Raw genomic sequence first — 19,471 nt, forward strand, 5'->3', positions numbered from 1 at the left:
TGCTGATTGCCTCCTAGGGACCTCTGTAGTAGCGGAATGTGGACTTGCCAGACAACGGGGAGGCCAGGGAAAGTGGAAAGGGGGCGTGGCTGTGATGGGACGTAGCGTGGCTATCATGAAGGACCCCGCACCTCTGAATTTGCCACTACACTACTGATCTTTCTATGTTTATGAAGCATTTATTAATCTGTTTGTGGTTTTCTTCACTGGCTGCATGTAGGATCTACGAAGCTGTCCAGTAGAAACAAACGTTTCGATCAGTTCCTGCCCAAGCTATCTCCGTCCAGCCAAGCTCCGCAGACCCGAAGGTGTCTCCCAGCGCCAGCGCCAGCCGTCCTCCCTCTTCCCTTTCTTCTCCCTTGTGCGCTAGAGCTCCTCCAGGCTTTCCCACGCTTCCAAGGCACTCAGGAGTGTTTGGCGCTGAGATTGCTTCTGCTCTTCAGCCAATGAAGAAGAGAACAGAAGCACTTGGGAAGGAGTCTGTCACTCTTTCCTCTGCTTCTCCAATCCAGAGGCCTACCCGGAGGACAGGGGGCGTGGCTTCATCAGGCAGTGGGCGGGCTCCTGTGCTTGAGGCTGAGCTGCAGCGTGGGAAAGAGCTTCAGAAATCCATTCGGTTTGCTGGCGCCGGCTGGGAGAAATAGGTGGATTTAATCCAGAGGCTGTCCAAAAAGGAAAAACAAAAAACAAAAATCCAGACCTGAGTTCTTGTTATTTATCTCTTGATTTGGAAGCTGGACTGTCTTCTTTTGCCACAATGAAGCGGCCTTGCGACGAAACTACCTCAGACAGCGATATGGACGAGACTATAGACGTAGGGAGTGAAAATAATTACTCTGGGTAAGGACAGGGTGTGTGTTTTTATTTATTTATAGAAAATCTGGACTATGCCTTCTCCTTTTTACGTGTGTTGAGGTGGAAAGGGGGGATGGGTTGAGGGGATTATTTAAAGTGCCAGATTAAACCCACCCGTGTGGGGAGCCTCGTTCCTTGGTACCCCTTCTGACTTCTGTGCAGTGTTAGGGAGCTGGAATGGATATTCTGTTATTAGTGATGCAGTTAGGTAATTTCAGATCTGGACTTAATGGTCTTGTAGGGCTCCACTCTTTCGTTAAGGCGTATTACTTCAAAATGTGGTAACCCAGCCCTGCTCTGTTTGGGGCCCTCCTGCTCATTCTGCAGCTGGGAGTGAACCTTGGCCTTCTGCCCCAAAGCCCTGCCCTACTGGCCTTCCCAGGTGTAAAGTTTCTCTTGGGGATACGTGTAAGCTAGTAAGCTAGTCTGAGCAGACAAAAATACCCAAATAGCAACAGTGCATAGTACCTTTATCAGTCAGATATCAGTCATTAGGTAGCGAGCAAGATTTTGGAACTCTTCTTTAGGATTGGATGTTAAGCAAAAAAAAGTGGGGAGTGTCACATCTGTGCCCTGCAGGCTGTTGACAATTAACATGTGTTAAGTAGAAGCAGCACCGAAAGGAGAACTAGTAGATCCTATGTAAAGTGCAGCTTCAACTTCTTGCAGTTAAGGGCAAGATTAAAGTCAGAGTAGTGGGGCATACATTGAAATAGGTGATGTCAGACAATCCTCTCTGGTGCAGTTGGATAGGGTGGCTTAAAAGATTAGGTGGGTTAGATTTTAGTGTTATTGTTGGAATTTTAAGGTTCTAATGTGAATTGTATGTTTTTATGTTGTGTGTTGCCCAGAGTGGCTGGACAACCAGCCAGATGGGTGACTAATAAATTAAATAAATAAATAGGCATGTGTTGCTTAAATCTTTCTAAGTGTGTGCTGTTGTAGGTCCTTGTCAGAAGAGAGAATTCAGGAGCAGTAATTTCTCAGCGAATGGCCTAGGTTTGTCTGCTAGGAAGGATGAGGTGGGAAGGAGAGGAAAAAAGATAATGATTGAGTGATTGATTGGAATACTACAGAAGCCCAATCTAAGGTTTTAGGGAGGGTTGCTTCAGAATAATAGGTGGAGCATTGTTGGGATAAGTGGAGGAAGGTATGCTTCAGCACATCTACCACTATATGTTGTTCCACTGCTTGTGTAACAATTCTCAGGTCCTGTGATGTTTGTGATGCAAGTGGTTGAACAAAGGCAGCTATCAAGGAAAAGCAAGATATATTCATGAGGGCTGTCGACCAATTGAATTATTTTAGTTGATTAATCAGCTAAAGAAATCTGAATATTACAAAATATTCAATATACAGCTGTTGGGGTTTGTTTGTGGTTCTGAAGAAAGTGGAAAATAGCTTAATAAGTAAGACTGCAGTCCTAGACCTATTTACTTGGGAGTAAGCCCCACTGAATTCAATAGGACTTATTTCTGAGTAGACATGGTTAGGACTGACTGTTAATAAATAAAAAGTAGCTCTCATTGTTAGGCTGTTTTAATATTTTATTTTATTCCATGAAACAATACAGAACCAAAATTAAAACAAAGTTCAGCCAAAGTTCAGCATGTTTAAGTCCCAATGATATCAGAGGCATAATTAGATACATGCTTAAATCTCTTATTGAAAACCCAAGGGTGCTATCCAGTGTTAGTCATACTCAGAGTAGACCCACTGAAATAAATGGACATAAATAACTTGTCCATTGATTTTAATGGGTTCACTCTTAATCTGGTTTATTTGGGTATGGGCTAGTGGGACTAAAAAGTACTTAACTGATTGCTCACTGCAGTAGTTTTTGAAAGACTTTACTCAACAAAGAAGCTGTAAAAATATAGTAGTAAAATTACTGTTTTAGTCAGTTATTCCCTTTCACTTGTAAAATGTTGTTGTCCTGGGTTTGCTGAGACAGAGTGTGATTTGACAGTTTAAAGAGGCATTATTCGCATAATACAATTAAGCCATTCACAATTTATAATCCATTTTAAATTAGTCTGTATTAATAGCTTGCTTCAGGACACCTACATGTTAGCCAGTTTGATTTATATTGGCTGTAGAGAATAGAAATTTAGTCCTGATCCCAATCAACCTGGCTAGTATAGATTAACAGTACAATTAATCTTAATTAAACCTGAATATTATGAAAATCATGTGCAAGTTTTAAACCTTAAACCCAATTAAAGTGTTATGCTACATGTCACTTACTCTTCTAAAAGTCAACAGATCTGCTTTAGACTTAAATGCATTGGGATCCTTGGCCTAAGGGAAGCCTGACTCCAATTAATGTCAGTATCTGACTAAAGCAAAAAGTGTAGCTCGATTATATGCAGCAGATAAAATACTAGCACGTGTGTATGCTAAATGTACATTTCTGTAGTATGCTAGAGATGATTAACTAAATATATGGGAAGTCAGTGCAAAATGTTTCTTCTTTGTTGATGTCCAGGTAATATATTAGTCATATGTAATTGTAATTATTGTGTTAAAAGCAAAGGGCACAATCTAGTAAAAATTAAATAAAAATGCTTAACTTGCTCCCATTGCAGTGGGCATGCAGCTATTTTTCTCTGAGTGGATTGTATAAATATTTAATTTGGAGTTAACTAAAGCCATATGATTGACCTATAATGATAATTGACATACTACCTTAGATTCAAAGTAGTCTAGTGGTTCAAGCTACTGTCAAGCAAAAGGGACAGTAACAGATTGTCTTACTGAAAAATGAAGACTGCACAACAGAAGTGCCTGACAGTTTTGTTGAAGGATGGGTACCAAAGGCTCTTCAAATAAGCAAAGAACCAAACTTCATAATCATGTACAGTTTATGAAATATTTTACACTGCAACAGGTCTGGGAAGTCCCATTGATCTCGGTGGAATATTCGTATTTCCAAGTGATGACCATTTCTTCACATTGTTTTTTGTACATGATGTGAGTTTAGTCAAAATACATGTGCCTTGCATCGGCTGTGAATGGTTCTTGTGTGTGCTCAGCAAAGTACTCAGAAGTTTGCCTAATCTTTTTCAGATACTTTGTTTGAAAAAGTAATTTCTGCCAAACATTGACAAGTCGCAACTGAAAAGAGGCATATTCATTTTGTACCTGAGTATCTTCTTAATCATTAGTATTCTTTTGAGTGTATGATTAATAAATTTTGAATTGAACACTTCATATATTTGCCAGGGCTGAAGTCACCCAGCCAAGCTGAACTGAAGACTTAAGTCTGGAATATTTTGTGAGGACTGTTTTAAATAAACGTTTTGGCCAGCAAATCTAAAGGACATGATGTGATGGGAGTGAAAAGAACTAGTAAAAGTCTTTGTTTTGCTATTTCCGTTGTCTACTGAGATTTGAAATGAGGGAGGGGACTTTGTAGCCCTCCTGATGTTGTTAGACTCCAACTCCCATCATTCCTGACCATTGGCCATGCTGACTGGGGCCGATGGGAGCTGGGAATCTAACAATCTCTGGAGGACCACAGGTATTTGTGTATACTTGGAGAGGGAGGAATTAGACCTCTGTAAGAAACAATGGTTGTTGTATCTGACATACCTTTTCACCTGTTCCTCAGGCACAGTGCCAGTTCTGTGATCCGATCAAATTCTCCTACGACAACATCTCAGATTATGGCCAGAAAAAAAAGAAGAGGGGTAAGAGTTTCCCCCATGTTTTGAAAGTGACAGTTGCATTTGTTTGTGCTATCTTCACCTTTACTTTTATGTATAATATATACATACATTTTTTGTTTTGGAAATAGATCATAGAAAAAAGGCGCCGTGATCGTATAAATAACAGTTTATCCGAACTGAGGCGGCTTGTGCCAACAGCTTTTGAAAAACAAGTAAGCATAAATATTCTGTACCTCAACTCATCTGGTCATGTTGGGTCTTTCATAAAGCTCATTAAAATAAGACTTGATGTGTCCTGATCTGGCACAGAGCAGGCATTTCAATAAAATGCTTTGTTGTGGCAAAACTGTTAAAAGCAAAATCCTCCACAAGGCTGAAAAACATTTCCATTCTCTGGTTTGCTGTTCCCTTAAGGGCAATGGTGTTTGTGTTGTCTCTGTTCTTTCTATGAATTCCAGTAGTGGTTTTGTTTTGTTTTGTTGTTTTAAAAAGTGCTTTATTCCTTATGTTAAAAAACATGTCAAATACGCTTTTGGATAAACCTTTTTAAAATATTGTGCCTGCCCCCTCTTTTGATTTATTATTTAATTATAAATTTAATCTGCTATGCAAAAGTCTCCTGATTTGTTTGGTTCCTTCACTATATAATAAACCCTGTAATATAAATAAATAAATAAATAAATATATTTAAATATCTACAAAAACCATTCTGATACAATTGTTATTAATGCTGTCACTCTTTGAAGTGATCCATGTAGGAAAGAAATATTTTAAAAGTAAGTTTTTGCAGTGTGATCTCATGAGTAGGGTCAGTAAAACGTATTTATTTTTCCATTTTTAAACTGCCTTTCATAAATTCGGATCCCAGGCTAGTTTATAAAATAAATCCATTAAAAACAGTAAAATGAGACAGTGGTGTTCTTGCAGAATAGTCTCAGCCAAAGCTTTATGTTATACTATAATGTGTGGGCATATTCATATATCCCCTGCTCTTTTTATATGGTGTTTTGTTTAATTTTGGATTATTTTTATCTTGATTTCACAAAAAAGTGAGGTGTGTGTTGTGTAGAATTCCATTCTTAAATGTTAATTTCAGTTTCTTGAGAAATGCGCAACTGGAATTTGTCAATGTTGCTGAGCATAAGATACTTCAAAAGCTTCAATGCAAAGATTTCCACTGACTTTGTAGAATCATAGAACTATAAGAGAGGAAAGGTACTGGGCAGAGCAATCCAACTCAGGGGGAGCTGGTGGAAGGGGTGGTGGTAGAAAGGTCCGCGGCATCTAATAGTTGTTTGGGAGCCTCTGGACTGGCTGAATGCAGACTCAGTTGGGAGCTGCACATGGGGACCGGAAAGTAAAAGCTGGCTCTCACAAATACCCCTACTGGGGAGTAAGCGCTCTCTATAGGCTTCCATTGTAATTATTTTCTTAAACCGACTTTATTCCCAGTGTAACTTTGGGCCAGATTTGAACCTGCAGGAGTGCTCTGAACATAAGTTGGATGTTACATAAGTCCTCCCCTTGGCCCCTCCTCTGACATGTCCCCCAGAATGCCCTTTTGATTGTTCTGCTGGCTTCTGCTGGGCTTTCCCAGTGGATCCCCAGCTGGACTGGGATGATGGCCTTCTGCTGGCAGAGCCTGGGGTCTGCCATATCCACCTCCCCTAAGCCCAGCATAAAATAACGGATTGTGCCCTAAGTCTACAATTTTGAAGCAGAATTCTTTTATGCCAAGCTATCCCTTTGAAAAATGGCCCTTAGACTCCAAATTATGACACGCCAAAAGCTGATAGCTTGAGTATCTATAGGTACCTGTAGATTCAGTCTAGGTGGTGCAAGGGAGTTGTGTCATCATTATTTTATAAGAGGTGGGGGAAGTTGGATCGGTTCTAAATATGAAAAGAGAACCTCTCAGTGAAGTCCTCTCAACAATAACAATAACACCAGTTTTAAGAGGTTTTTAGTACCTCACTGACTGACCCATGTCCAATTGTGATGCTTTCTGATGTCTTGAGTAAGGGAGAGAAATCTTCTTTTGGTCATAAATGTGCTGTAGGTCCAAATCGGGCAATGCTGATGGCAATAATTTTTAGAGTGGAATTCTCTGCATGTCTAGTTGGAAGTATGTCCCACTGAGTTAAATGGGACTTATTCCCAGGTGAGTGTTTATAGGAATGGAGCAGATTCATTGAAATCAAAAGGAATACTATGCAATTGCTTTGGGGTTTGTATTTTGAAGATAATTTCTGGAATTTATGTCCTACTTATGTAGAAATAGGCATGACTGCGTAACACAGTGAAACCTGTATGAAATCAACCTGCATGAGTTAATTTTTTGAAACAGTGATAGAATGTTTATTTGAGGGATTTTTCTCTGTCCTTCAAGTTCCCAGGACTGCTGGAAACACATAATATTAAAAATTAAGAGTATGTGTTTGTTTCACACCACTTAGTGTAGAGTGGTTCATTGAGTAAATAACATGAAACTTGTGACAAAAATCAAACCAAATAAAACCTGTAACAAATTGCATTCCTGTTTAGGACATCAACCATGTCCCCTCCAATGCATTTCATTACATCTGCCTATGCCAGTTTTCCATTCCCCTGCCCCCCATGGAGACCAAACTCAACATTTCAGTGCTACTAAGCACTGTTATTTTGGAAGTCAGGTTGCTCCCTTAATTCCTTTTTTCAAGGTTTTTTGTACTTTTGCCAGCCTTAGGATTCCTTTGAGCATGCTGATATTTCCTTCTTGCTTATCACTGGCCTCATTTTGGTTCAATTTCTATAGGTACTGACCATTTGAGTTTGCTGTTTGAGGGAATGTTATTCCATTAGGAGAGTTATCCCACATTAAGAAAACAAGAACTTTTCATTTAGGCCATACAGTGCCTTGCAAAAGTAATCAGACCCCTGACCAATGCTCTCATATTACTGAATTACAAATGGTACATTGTAATTTCATTCTGTATATTTTATTTTGAAACACTGAAACTCAAAATCAATTATTGTAAGGTAACATTGGTTTTATTTTGGGAAATGTTTGTAAGAAACATAAAAAACTGAAATACGTTGCTTGCATAAGTATGCAACCATGTGCTGTGGAAACTCCCAGTTTACATAGATGAAAGAAATTGCCCTGTCGATGACACAGTTACCTTAGTTACCTTACCATTGGCCTCCACCTGTGAACCATTAAAGTTGCTGTCACATTGTCAGGTTAAGAACCACACTGTTGAAACATCATTGGTCAGGCTGTGAAACTGAAGGAAAATGAAGACCAAAGAGCATTCTGCAGAAGTGAGAGATAATGTAATACAAATGCATAGATTAGAAAAAGGGTACAAACTAATATCCAAGTGTTTGGATATCGCAATGAGCACAGTTGGATCAATAATCAGGAAGTGGAAGCTGCATCACACCACCTTCCCTCTAAACTCAGCGTTCGAACAAGAAGGATACTTGTGAGAGAAGCCACAGAGAGGCCACCAATCACTTTGAGGGAGCTAAAGAGTTCAGTGGCTGGGAATGGAGTAATGGCTGGAAATGGAGTAATGGTGCATCAGTCAACCATATCAAGAGCTTTACATAACGCTGGCCTGTATGGGAGGGTGGCAGGAATGAAGCTGTTATTCAAAATGGACCATCTGAAAGGACGTCTGGAGTTTGCCAGAAGCATGAGAGTGCCCCAGCTGAAGTGTGGAAAAAGGTTTTGTGGTCAAATGAGACCAAGACAGAGCTTTTTGGCCAAAACTCAAAGCACTATGTGTGGCACAAACCTAACACTGCCCATGCCTCAAGACACATCATCCCTACAGTGAAATAATGGTGGTGGCAGCATCATGCTGTGGGTATGGGACTAGGCATTTTATTAAAATTGAAGGAAGAATGGATAGAGCAAAATACAGGGAAATACTGCAAGAGAATCTGCTTCAGTCCACTAAAAAACTGTGGCTTGGGAAGAAATTCACTTTTCAGCAGAACAATGATCCCAAGCAGAAAGAAGGCCAAAGCAACACTGGAGTGGCTCAAGAACAAAAAGGTGAATGTCCTACAGTGGTCCAGTCAAAGTCCTGATCTCAATTCCATTGAAAATCCATGGTGCTCTTTGAAAATTGTGGTCCACGAGCGACGTCCAACCAACCTGAACGACCTGGAGCGAATCTGCCCAGAAGAATGGGCCAAAATCCCTCTGACACTGTGTGCAAAGCTAGTACATACCTACCCCAAAAGACTTATATTGCAGCAAAAGGTGACTGTACCAAATATTAATGTGTGGGGGTTGAATGCTTATGCAAGCAACATGCTTCTGTTTTTTATGTTTCTTATAAACATTTCCCAACAGAAAACCAATGTCACCTTACAATAAATATCACACAGAACGAAATTACAATGTACCATTTGTAATTCAGTAATACAAGAGCACTGGTCAGGGGTCTGATTACTTTTGCAAGGCACTGTATGTAAAACTCTCGGTTCTTTCAACTCCTCAGATCTCTGGGTAGGAAAAGATGATGTGCATTATAGATGTTGTATATATTATACACAGACTAGATCTTTAATGCAGATACAACATAATAACTCAGTCATGAAGCAGATGTAAAAAATTGACAATGTACAGGGAAAACACCATTCATGCTACCCACACTGTACCTTGAGCAACTTGCAAAACAACCCTATTTAGCAGACTTGGGCAGCATGGGAGAATGGAGGTATTTTGAGCTAGTCAACGAAACTGGGACAAGGGACAACAGTTGTTTGTCCCAGTGCATTGTTTACTACTTGAAAACCACAAACGTTATAGAACAAGGCTTCCAAAGCTCCTGGAAATCACCCAGCACCAGACCACTATTACTCAGATCTTGCTAAAAATGCTTGTACTTGGTCTATGGAAAAGATTAGCACTTGGAAAAGTACAAGTTATAATTCAAAGGCAAGAAAAGTAAAAAAATTAGCAAAAATCAAAGATAACCTAAGTCAAATAAAATCTAAAACTGCTGAGGCACCATGTATTTTAACTTTATACAAATAATAATGTGGAAAAGGTCCCTTTGAAATCCACTTTCAAATGACCTGCCAGGCCACATGTCATTACTGTTGTCTAGTATTGATCACACCCCTAAAAAAAATTATTATTTTTAAAAAAAGAATAGTATTGGTATTCAGAGTTGCTGTAATCCAGGTCACCCAGAAAAAAGCTGCACGTCCATTCTCTCTACTGGTGGAACTCAGGAGACATCTTGAATTTTCTTCAAACTTCTATGACTGCTATGTACATTCATTTGGCTCTTCAAAGAAAAGGTTATTATTTCTGCTTAAACTTTTATTTATTTATTTTGGAAGATTTATACTCCACTTTTCAATTGAATGCTTTTCAAGGTGGCCTACAATACAATAAGATGCAATAATACAAGCTCCCTCCTGCCAAAAAAAACAACCCTCATGGATGCTCACACAAGCTTGCAGTCTGGGCCAAAACATGCTTCCCTTTGGTTCTACAGTCCCGGGGCAACTATCTGCTGGAGCAGAAGGTTCTTTCTCATGGGGAAGGAGGCTGTCTGCAGCTGCTCCTTCTCTGGCCGATTGATGGGGCCAGACAGCTCTTCCCTTTGCCCTGATGTTCTTCCTGGGATGCAGAGAGAATGCAGCCTCCCCGTCAGGGCCAGTTCCAGATTTCTGGGGATCCTTGGGCACAGGTACCCTTGCTTTCTTCCTCAGTCCACATGCCTCCTCCCACTTGGTCCCACCCTTTTAAAGTAAAACATATCTTGACCAATATGGCAACCCCCTATTGTCAAAGAAAAGCATCACAACATCTTGAACTTTTGAAATGAAGAGTGCCATTGTTTCATCCCTGAATGGACATACCACTCTCACACTTCCAAATTAACCCTTGGGTTTCTCTACTATAATGTCATTTTGCACTTTCTTGTTTGGAGATAAAAAACATTACGTTTTTCTATAGTGTGTAAATAAATAATATTTGAGATTATAGTAACATCCATAAGCTGGATCTGCCAGTGAGGTTGAGCTGGGGCCAGTGAAGGCCCCCCCCCTGAGCTTCTGCGCCCTTGGCCAGTGCCCCACCTGGCCTGCTGCTAGAGCTGGACCTGCTTTCAGTGGCCCTTGGCCTCCCAAGTTAGAGCAGAGGCCAGAGTGTGATTCCCTTGGAAATGAACAGTAGCCAACAAAATATATTGAGACTCTAAGCAGAAATAACAAGCTTTTCCTTGAGGAGCCAATTGAATGCGTCTAGCAGGAGTTGTTGAAGAATATTTAAATGGTGTATGAAGTCCCAGCAACAAAGAGAATGTGATTTTGAGAGTAAGATTATTATGCAGCCCAAATATACTATTAATGATATGTAGAGCACTTTTCAGTGCACAAGTTGTTTCACAGCTATTGGCTCATTTATTCTAACGACTATCCTGTGAGTTCGGTTGCTCAGTGAGATTCATAGCAGGGCTTTAAACTTGAGCTTCTCATGGTCATACTTAACATTCGATACCTGTGCATTGACAGCTCAGTGGTAGAGCACATGCTTTGTATGTATAAGGCCTCAGGTTCAATCCCTGGCATTTCCAGTACAAAAGCATCCAGTCACAACTGATGGTAAAGGCATCTGCCTGACACCCCTGAGGAGCCACCGCCAGTCCTGCCTAGACAAATAAAAAGTCTGAGATGTTACACGGCAGCTTCCCATGTTTCTAAATATTTTGTAATAATTATTTAAATAATACATTCTGGTTTTTTTGATCCCCCCTCCTCCCATGCAAGGAAATTTTATTACCCATGCGAGTACTGCTTTTTCCATAAGTAAATATTTTAAAATTTTTACAGCCAAGCTGCCCCCCAAATTAAACTAGTTTACAATATTTCACTGCAATCTCCAAAGACTTTACTTGGGACAGATGTAAATCTGATTGATGTCAGTGAAATTTGCTTCCATATGAGTTGTTCAGAGTTACAGCTGTAGGCAGTAAGTTGAATAGGGCTGGTTCACACATGCATGTACATCACTTGATGCTACACTTCTCGCACCTGAATGTGTGAACAAGTACTATTGAAAAGCACTGTGCTTTTTATTTATTTATTTAACAAAATTTATATACTGCTTGAATAGAAAGACCTCTAAGCAGATTACAAAAAAATAAATTTATCAGTAAAACAGTTAAAAACAAGTAATTAAAAACATATTTAAAACAACGTGATGCAAGATGAAATAGAAGTTGTATTTGTGGTGATAGAACTGGGACAGCTATAGCAAGTCTTGGACAGAGCTCTGAACATAACTATGCATGGCAGTGGGTAGACCCGTAGTTCACACCTGATCAAGCCAGAGAGCAAAAGAGTCATATGGGTGGGTAGGGTGCTGAGCCATCATCTCTTTTACACCTACCCCCACTTTTCCTCTCTCTAATGTCACTTTCCCCCCAACTGGTCTCATATGTTGGAAATTAGCTCAAGTTGGATAAAGTGACTTGGAGGGGGTGAGGCTGTACAGAGATGAATAGCAAGCCAGGGGATGGTTCATGGCCCTTCCACTAATTATGCTTCCATATAATTCAAATACTATAAAATATTATGTTGTGGCACAGCTAAAGACAAATAAATGTATTTATTATGGCATAAACTTTCATAAACTCAAGCCCACTTCCTCAGACGCATGGGGGCTTACTGTCCTTTTGGACCATGTATGTCTCTCTTTTCCACTGTAAACATGATACAAGTCTCATAGGTTGCTTTTGGGAGTCCGTTCCACAGAAATGTATCTAGCTTATCAATGAGAAAGTATACTCTTCTCTATCCAAGTGAAGACTAGGAATAGGCTTGAGTAGGAATATTCAGTTTCAAACTTTCACCACACTATGGGTTCATGTGCATAGCTTTTGGGTAAGCTTCAGTCTCAATTCCTGATTTGTAAATAAACTTTTTAAAAATAAAAAATATAAACAAACAAAATAAAAGTGTAATTTTCTTTAAGCTCCTGTTTAGGCATTGCTGTTGTACAGATAATTGGGAACAATTAACTGTACAAATCCCACTCTTTTGTAACTCCCATTTATTTTATTGGGGCTTGCAAAGAAGATTGGATTGTGACCTTTTGAGGTTTTCTATCTGTCTCAGACTTGGATCTTCATACCTTTTTTTTTTAAATTGCTGTCTAAAAAGTTGTAGACATATGTTTACTATACATGTTTCCCCCTCTATATTGTTCTATGCTTCATAGAAGCCTGTGTTCAGTTTATGTCATGTTAGACACTGTGATATAGTACTTGTGTGTAAGAATAAAGTCTGGGATACAGATGCTCAGTAGAAGAATTAGACTGAGAATGCTCTAATGGTTGGGAAAATTGAAACCATAAGACGGAGCTCAAAAGAGAGTATACCAAATCAAAGCACGCAATACTTTTAAGCCTTTATTGTTTGTGCCTCTTATCTCAAAGGGATCTGCCAAATTAGAAAAAGCAGAAATCCTGCAAATGACAGTGGATCATTTGAAGATGCTCCAGGCTACAGGCGGGAAAGGTAAGGAATTGATTTTTGTACTGTTTCTAATATTAGCAAGGGAAATCTTAACAAACGTTCCCTTTGACAAGCTGGGATAGGCAGTTCTAGATTAAAGGACTGGAAATCAATGCTGAAGGCAGGGCTGAACTCGTGGGAAAGAACTACTGGGACAAAAGAACCACTTGACCCTGGGCTTGTGTTTGCTTTCATAACACTGTGGGAGAGTAAAGGCTTCATTCACAGGCAGCCCAGTCAGAGATTTGTTTGGGGTTTCCAAAGAGCACTGAAATCGGCACAAGGGAGACAAAACAAATACCCCAAACATCCAAACATAAACAAGGAGGGCTGTGGCAACAATTGTATAGCATGAAAAACCAAAGTTAAAATTCATTATGCAGCTGCTATACCACGGGAAGTAGATCCAGAGGAAACTTTCCTTATTGTTTACGTATTGCCCTTTGTTCTAGAAAGAATGTTTTCCATGCAAAATTAGGCAGTGCCATTCACCCACCAGGACAGCATCTAAACTTGGATCTTCTGTTGGATTGTTAATCTGTTGGATTGATAAAAGGAAACCCAATACTACTAGAAAAAGCTATCCAGTCAGGGCTTATTTTGTGTGCCCATGTGTTTGCTATGTGGAATTGGGAATGTGGTTTCCAAAGACGATAATGTCTCTTCTCTTATCTCATTTTTAAAAAAAGTCAAGCCACTTACTCTTATTGGTTTAGATAGGGTTTTTTTTTAAACACATACTGCAATACATACTGGAAATTTAGAAGCCAAAGAAAGTATTTGAAAGCTGAACAGTGAATTTAAAATATTTTAGTTACTTTAATTTTTGGGGGGGGGTTATTTTGTAAGTGGAAATTAATAAAGTGAGGGAGAAGTTGGAATACTGGCAAATGTGTAATAGTTTGGACTTTGTGCTGAGAATTGTGCAGCTCAAATCTTTCCTCAGCATTTTCCACTCAATGATGGTCTTACACAAGCCACTATATTTCATCTTTAGTTCGTCTGCTATAGGAAGAAGCCTACCTTACAGGGTGGCTATTAGAATTCTTGAGCAAATGTATCTGAAGGGTTTTGAACACCCTAAAGTTCTGTATAAATGAGGGATGGGGAACCTGTGGTCCTCCAGATGTTGTGACCTTGATTTATTATTTAAAAATATTCCCTATCCTTGAAACCTATGGCCCTCCAGATGGTGATGGACTACAGCCTCCATCATCTCTGGCCATTGGCCACGCTGGCTGGGAGCAATGGTGGTTGGGAGGTACTTGGAGGCAGTATGCTTCTGAAATACCAATTGCTTGAGACTGTTGGAGGGAGAGGAGAGCGCCCTTGTGCTCAGATCTTGCTTGCAAGCTTCCCATGGGCACCTGGTTGGCCACTGTGAGACCAGGGTGCTGGACTAGATGGGCCACTGGCCTGATCCAGCAGGCTCTTCTTATGTTGTTATGGGAGTCCAACATTTGGATGGCCACAAGTTCCCCATCCTTAGTGTAAATGCATTAGTATTATTTTTGAGAGAGGAATTCTTCAGTCAGGGAATAGGCCAGGCAGAACTTGCTGTCTCCCTACTTGATTGAGGCACATTTTTTTCAGACTAACCTATTTTAACGGGGGGGGGGAACTATCCCCCTCCTCTTTTCTTGTCTGTCTGCCATACAAGACCTTGCTGTGCTATTTCAGATTGTCTCTGGAAACCAAAATACTTCATATAGAATAAAGGATGCATTTTTAGTATCTGTGTTGCCATTTTTGTAATCTATATCTTTGAAAAATGAGTTTCTTTTGTGCAGTACAAGATTATTATTTTTAATTTGAGGGTACTTATCCTTAAGAACTATTGTTTTCAAAAGCAATGCTAGGGATCCTTGGAGGGAAATTTCTGAATTTGGTCAGTGTGAGCAACAGCCACTTTTCTTTTTGAATTATAATCTCTAGCAAATATTGCCATTTAATTTAATTACTGATCATGTGTCCTCCTATTCCTACTATCACACACATGGTCTGAATTATTCACATTAGTTGTCTTTCACCATTATTGTCATATTCAAGCTGCCCTTCTCCAGAATACAAAGCCATTGTGTCATTGGCCTCAAAATAATGTTACATGTTGTTAGTTCTTGTGCTGTAGAACCCTATATATGTTTACAGTAGGAATTAGGTCCTGTTGCGTTCAAAAGGACTTACTCCGGGTATGCCTGTATAGGACTGCAGCCTTATTGATATTCCTAAAATAATACACCTCACTTGAATGATACAATTTCCATTTATTACCAAAATTATATAATTACTAAGTGCCAACTACTTTGGTAAAATCATGTAACTATGTTTCTAGCAACATGCTTCTTTGGTGTGATATAAACATGACCCATTGTTTATGCACTGTAACATTCTCCTTAAGGGAGGTATTTGTTAGATTATGAATATGGTGCTATGATGCTCCTGACAATAAGAGCCTCGGCTTGGCAACCAGCAGGATACATTGAAATGCTCAAATATATGCCTATGTAAACAGGTAGATAGGAGAGCTGCTGAGCCCCCCAGAAATATTTTGAAGCTTAGCATTTTTGAAATAATGGTGTTCAAGAAACTGTGACATTGGCAATATGTGGCTGGAAAAGATCAACTTAAGAACATAAAAAAAGACCAGCTGGAACAGACCAAAGGCTTACCTAGTCCAGCATCCTGTTTCCCACAGTGGCCAACTAGATGCTTCTGGGAACATGAGGGTAATATCTTTTCCTCAGCAAAGGGCATTCATAGTTGTACTGTCTATAGGTCTGGAGTTAACGTATAGCCAACATGACTGTTAACGTTATTAATAGTCTTATTCTCTATGAATTTGTCTAATCTCCCTTAAAAACCACCAGTTTGTGGCCATCATCACATCTTGTAGTAAAGAAAGGTGGAACGTTTCTCCACATCAGGAATCATGTTATGCACCTCTACAAACCCCCCTTTGTCACCTGCTTTCTAAACTTAAAAACAACAACTTTGTAACCTTTCCTCTTAGAGGAATTGTTCCAGCCCTCTGATCATTTTGTTGCTGTTCTCTGCCCTTTTTCCAGCTCTACAATGTTATTTTTGAGACTCTGACCAGAATTATATTCTATATTCCAAATGTGGTAGCAGCATAGATTTGTATAAAGGCATTATGATATTGACAGTTATTTTCTATCCTTCTCCTAATGATTCCTAACGTGAGATTCACCTTTTTCCTAACTGTTGCATCTGGGTCCTGGATGAATAATTACAGTGTGATCAAAACATGTTAGATTCAGACTGCAATCTTTTAATACATTGGTCACAACAGTGTTTATATATTCAGGATCATCACTGTTGGATCTGCATTTTCCATGATGTTTGATCCCAGCTGTTATGTACTATGTGGTCTTCATTTCAGCTTTAACAAAATAAGATCCTCTTTGTACTGCCTGCCCAGAGAAGACCTTTTTGGTTTTAAAAATAATAATGACAAGGGACACAATTCACTGGGAACACTTCTCCTGTGGAAGTCTCACAAAGATAAGTGGTAAGAGCATCCATGTATCTTCCTGGGCAGCTCTTGTTCATCTAATTGGGCCTTGCACAGGAAAAAGTCTTTGTGGGTTGCACTGAAGATTTTATAATGAAGTCATAAGAGCTTTATTGATGTAGTGAGAAAGTGGTATTTTAGCACAAGCTGTATGGACCAAATCCAAAAATATCACTATGCTGGAAGGCTTTCATAGCTAAAGCTCTTAATATTCAGCTAATTATTCTGAGCATATGTACATGACACACACAGGCATTGTTCGGCAATACTGTGAAAAATCTTGCACTGGAATTTCCGTCTTAAACCATAGGAGAAGCATTATAAAAGGGTTCTTTTAAAAACATCTGAGACACTGATGGTCTTAATTCTTTTCCACTGTGGTGTCTGGTTGTTAGGATGACTTTAGCACATTGCAGATCCATCAGTGAGCATATTCATAATAAAAAAGCCATTTTAAAAAAAATCTTGCCCCGTGAGCCTCAAAAACAGAAAGAGCTAGGATATTAACAGTCTTCTGTTTCCAAGACAGACCAAGAAATTACTGAATTGCTAAATGCATTTCTTGCTTTCTGTGTTCCAGGTTACTTTGATGCTCATGCCCTCGCCATGGATTTCATTAGCATTGGGTTTCGAGAATGTTTAACTGAAGTTGCGAGATACCTGAGCTCAGTAGAAGGTCTGGACACATCTGACCCTCTAAGAGTTAGACTAGTCTCTCATCTCAGTTCATGTGCTTCTCAGAGGGAAGCTGCTGCAATGACCTCAACGATGGCGCATCATCATCACCCTTTCCATCCTCACCATTGGGCAGCAGCTTTCCACCATCTTCCTACAGCTTTACTGCAGCAAAATGGACTTAATACCTCTGACATCTCCCCTTGCAGACTCTCAACAGCATCAGAAGTGCCTCCCCATGGATCTGCTCTTCTCACAGCCACTTTTGCTCATGCTGATTCCACGCTTAGAGTGCCCTCTGCTGGTAGCGTTGCTCCCTGCGTCCCACCACTTTCTACCTCTCTTCTCTCACTCTCAGCCACTGTACATGCTGCAGCCGCTGCAGCAGCTCAGAGCTTTCCCTTGTCTTTCGCAGGGGCATTCCCAATGCTTCCACCTAGTGCAGCAGCAGCAGCAGTGGCAGCTGCAACAGCAATCAGCCCACCGATATCTGTATCTGCAACTGCCAGCCCTCAGCAATCCAGTGGGAATGGAAACAATAAACCCTATCGACCTTGGGGGACTGAAGTTGGAGCTTTCTAAAATTTCTCTTCACAAGCCTTCTTGGGACATTGTGCGGTTGCAGCAGAAAGTTCTTCACACAAAGACTGTTAACAGGCCAAGTAGCCCTATGGATTCCCAAAAGACAGGTGGGAAACAGTAAAAGTATTCTGCCTTAATATTGATCAAAATGGACAGGAAGGTGTTTCTTCTTTGTTTGAACTAGGTAGGCACCAGTGATCTTCAAAATGGCTCCCGCGTAGACATTTCCTGCAAAATGTATAGATTGTAGAATTAATCCTTTTGCCATGCTTTTTTTTGTTTTGTTAAAGGGGTGCTGGATTATAGTTAAAAAAAAATCTTACCTAAAAGATGAACACTGAGTTTCAAATTGCAAGTGCCTGACCTTTTCCAAATGTGTGGTGTGTTTGTGTGCATGTGTATGTGTTTTCTTTTCCAAGACAAATAATACTGTACAAGTATGAAAATAATACTGGAGAGAAGCGTACAGATCTGGAATCGTGGTGGGATATAGAACAGGGATGCAATTCTTGTGCAAAATGCGCACATAAATGCTACATTCCTTTGACATCAGTGGGATCTAAGCAACCTAACTGCAGGATTGCAACATAAAGGAATAACCAAGCAGATTATTGAGGATGTATATGCCAAATTTAATCTAACCTAATTTTCTTGCTTTGTGCAGACTTGTCAGGTGGTGACATGCAACATAATATTGAAAGAAGTACCGATCTTCTCAGTGCTTGGTTTAACAACTGTCAAGAATCCTGGCACTAAATGGCTTAGAATTATATCCAAATGTGTTATGTGTGTGAATGTCAGGATAAATATGAATACAATGCAGCTGGATATATTCACATCTGACTTAATTTGATCCCCTTTGTAAGCTAAAACACAGGATCATCCTGCTGGGATGCAAGTCCTGTTCATGGTTAGCTATTGGGCGTGAAGGAGTAGCTATAATACAGGCAACAGAATCCTTTGGGTTGGCTTTCTCTACTGCCGGCGTTTTTGTATGGGTTCAGTTTCCAACCCAAGCAAAAGTGTTGAGGATGTAAGTTACTTTCTTACTACCCAGACAAGCAGCGCTACAAAAATGTTTTGCTTTTTTTTATTACAGCAATATGAAATAACACAAGTTTTTTAATTCATTGACTCGAGCTAGAGTGTTGTTTTTTTGGGGGGTGGAACAAGTCAAATAAAAGCACAGCATGTATTATTATGCACTTCATTTCTCTGCTGTGTGGAGAAGGCAATAAACAGTGAGAATGTTAAACATTATGCAAAATATACTTTTAAAATATTTGTTTTAAAAATACTGTTCCTAGGTTGGGAGGGGGGAGAAAATGTGCATTATTTTGTTAACCTTTGTTCTATGCAAAAATCTTTACATATCACTAATTAAATGACGTCTTTTTTTTTACTGACTTCTAAAGATTGTTTGTTTTGGTCTGCCTATTGGAAGTGAAAAGTCTGGATGTGAGTTAGAAGTTAAGATAAGCCCTGATGGGGTAGCTTCCTCCACTCATTGCGAGTGTAAATGTGTGTGTATGTGGTGGTGGTGAGAGTAACCTGTTCTACAACTATGAGTGTGGCAAACATTTTCTCTTGTTTAAGACAGTGGTTTCTGTGTGAGTTTCCAAAATAT

General features: G+C 39.7%; 1 protein-coding gene across 4 annotated transcripts in view; it reads left to right on the forward strand.

The window, feature by feature from the left end:
- Positions 1-19,230, forward strand: part of HEY2 (hes related family bHLH transcription factor with YRPW motif 2) — a 36,980-nt gene extending 17,750 nt beyond the window's left edge. The window contains exons 2-6 of one of the 4 annotated variants that reach the window (XM_061623785.1): positions 221-840; positions 4,469-4,547; positions 4,655-4,738; positions 12,977-13,058; positions 17,168-19,230. In XM_061623785.1, the coding sequence (XP_061479769.1) occupies positions 758-840; positions 4,469-4,547; positions 4,655-4,738; positions 12,977-13,058; positions 17,168-17,844 (1,005 nt within the window). In that variant the 5' untranslated portion in view covers positions 221-757 and the 3' untranslated portion in view covers positions 17,845-19,230. Of the gene's footprint in view, positions 1-220; positions 852-1,472; positions 1,627-1,878; positions 2,006-4,468; positions 4,548-4,654; positions 4,739-12,976; positions 13,059-17,167 lie in introns of those variants that run through there. The other 3 variants (XM_061623787.1, XM_061623788.1, XM_061623786.1) reach the window with 3 other exon arrangements.
- Positions 19,231-19,471: the final 241 nt, after the last annotated feature.

This window comes from Rhineura floridana, chromosome 4 (genome assembly GCF_030035675.1).
Source record: "Rhineura floridana isolate rRhiFlo1 chromosome 4, rRhiFlo1.hap2, whole genome shotgun sequence".
Lineage (NCBI taxonomy): Eukaryota > Metazoa > Chordata > Lepidosauria > Squamata > Rhineuridae > Rhineura > Rhineura floridana.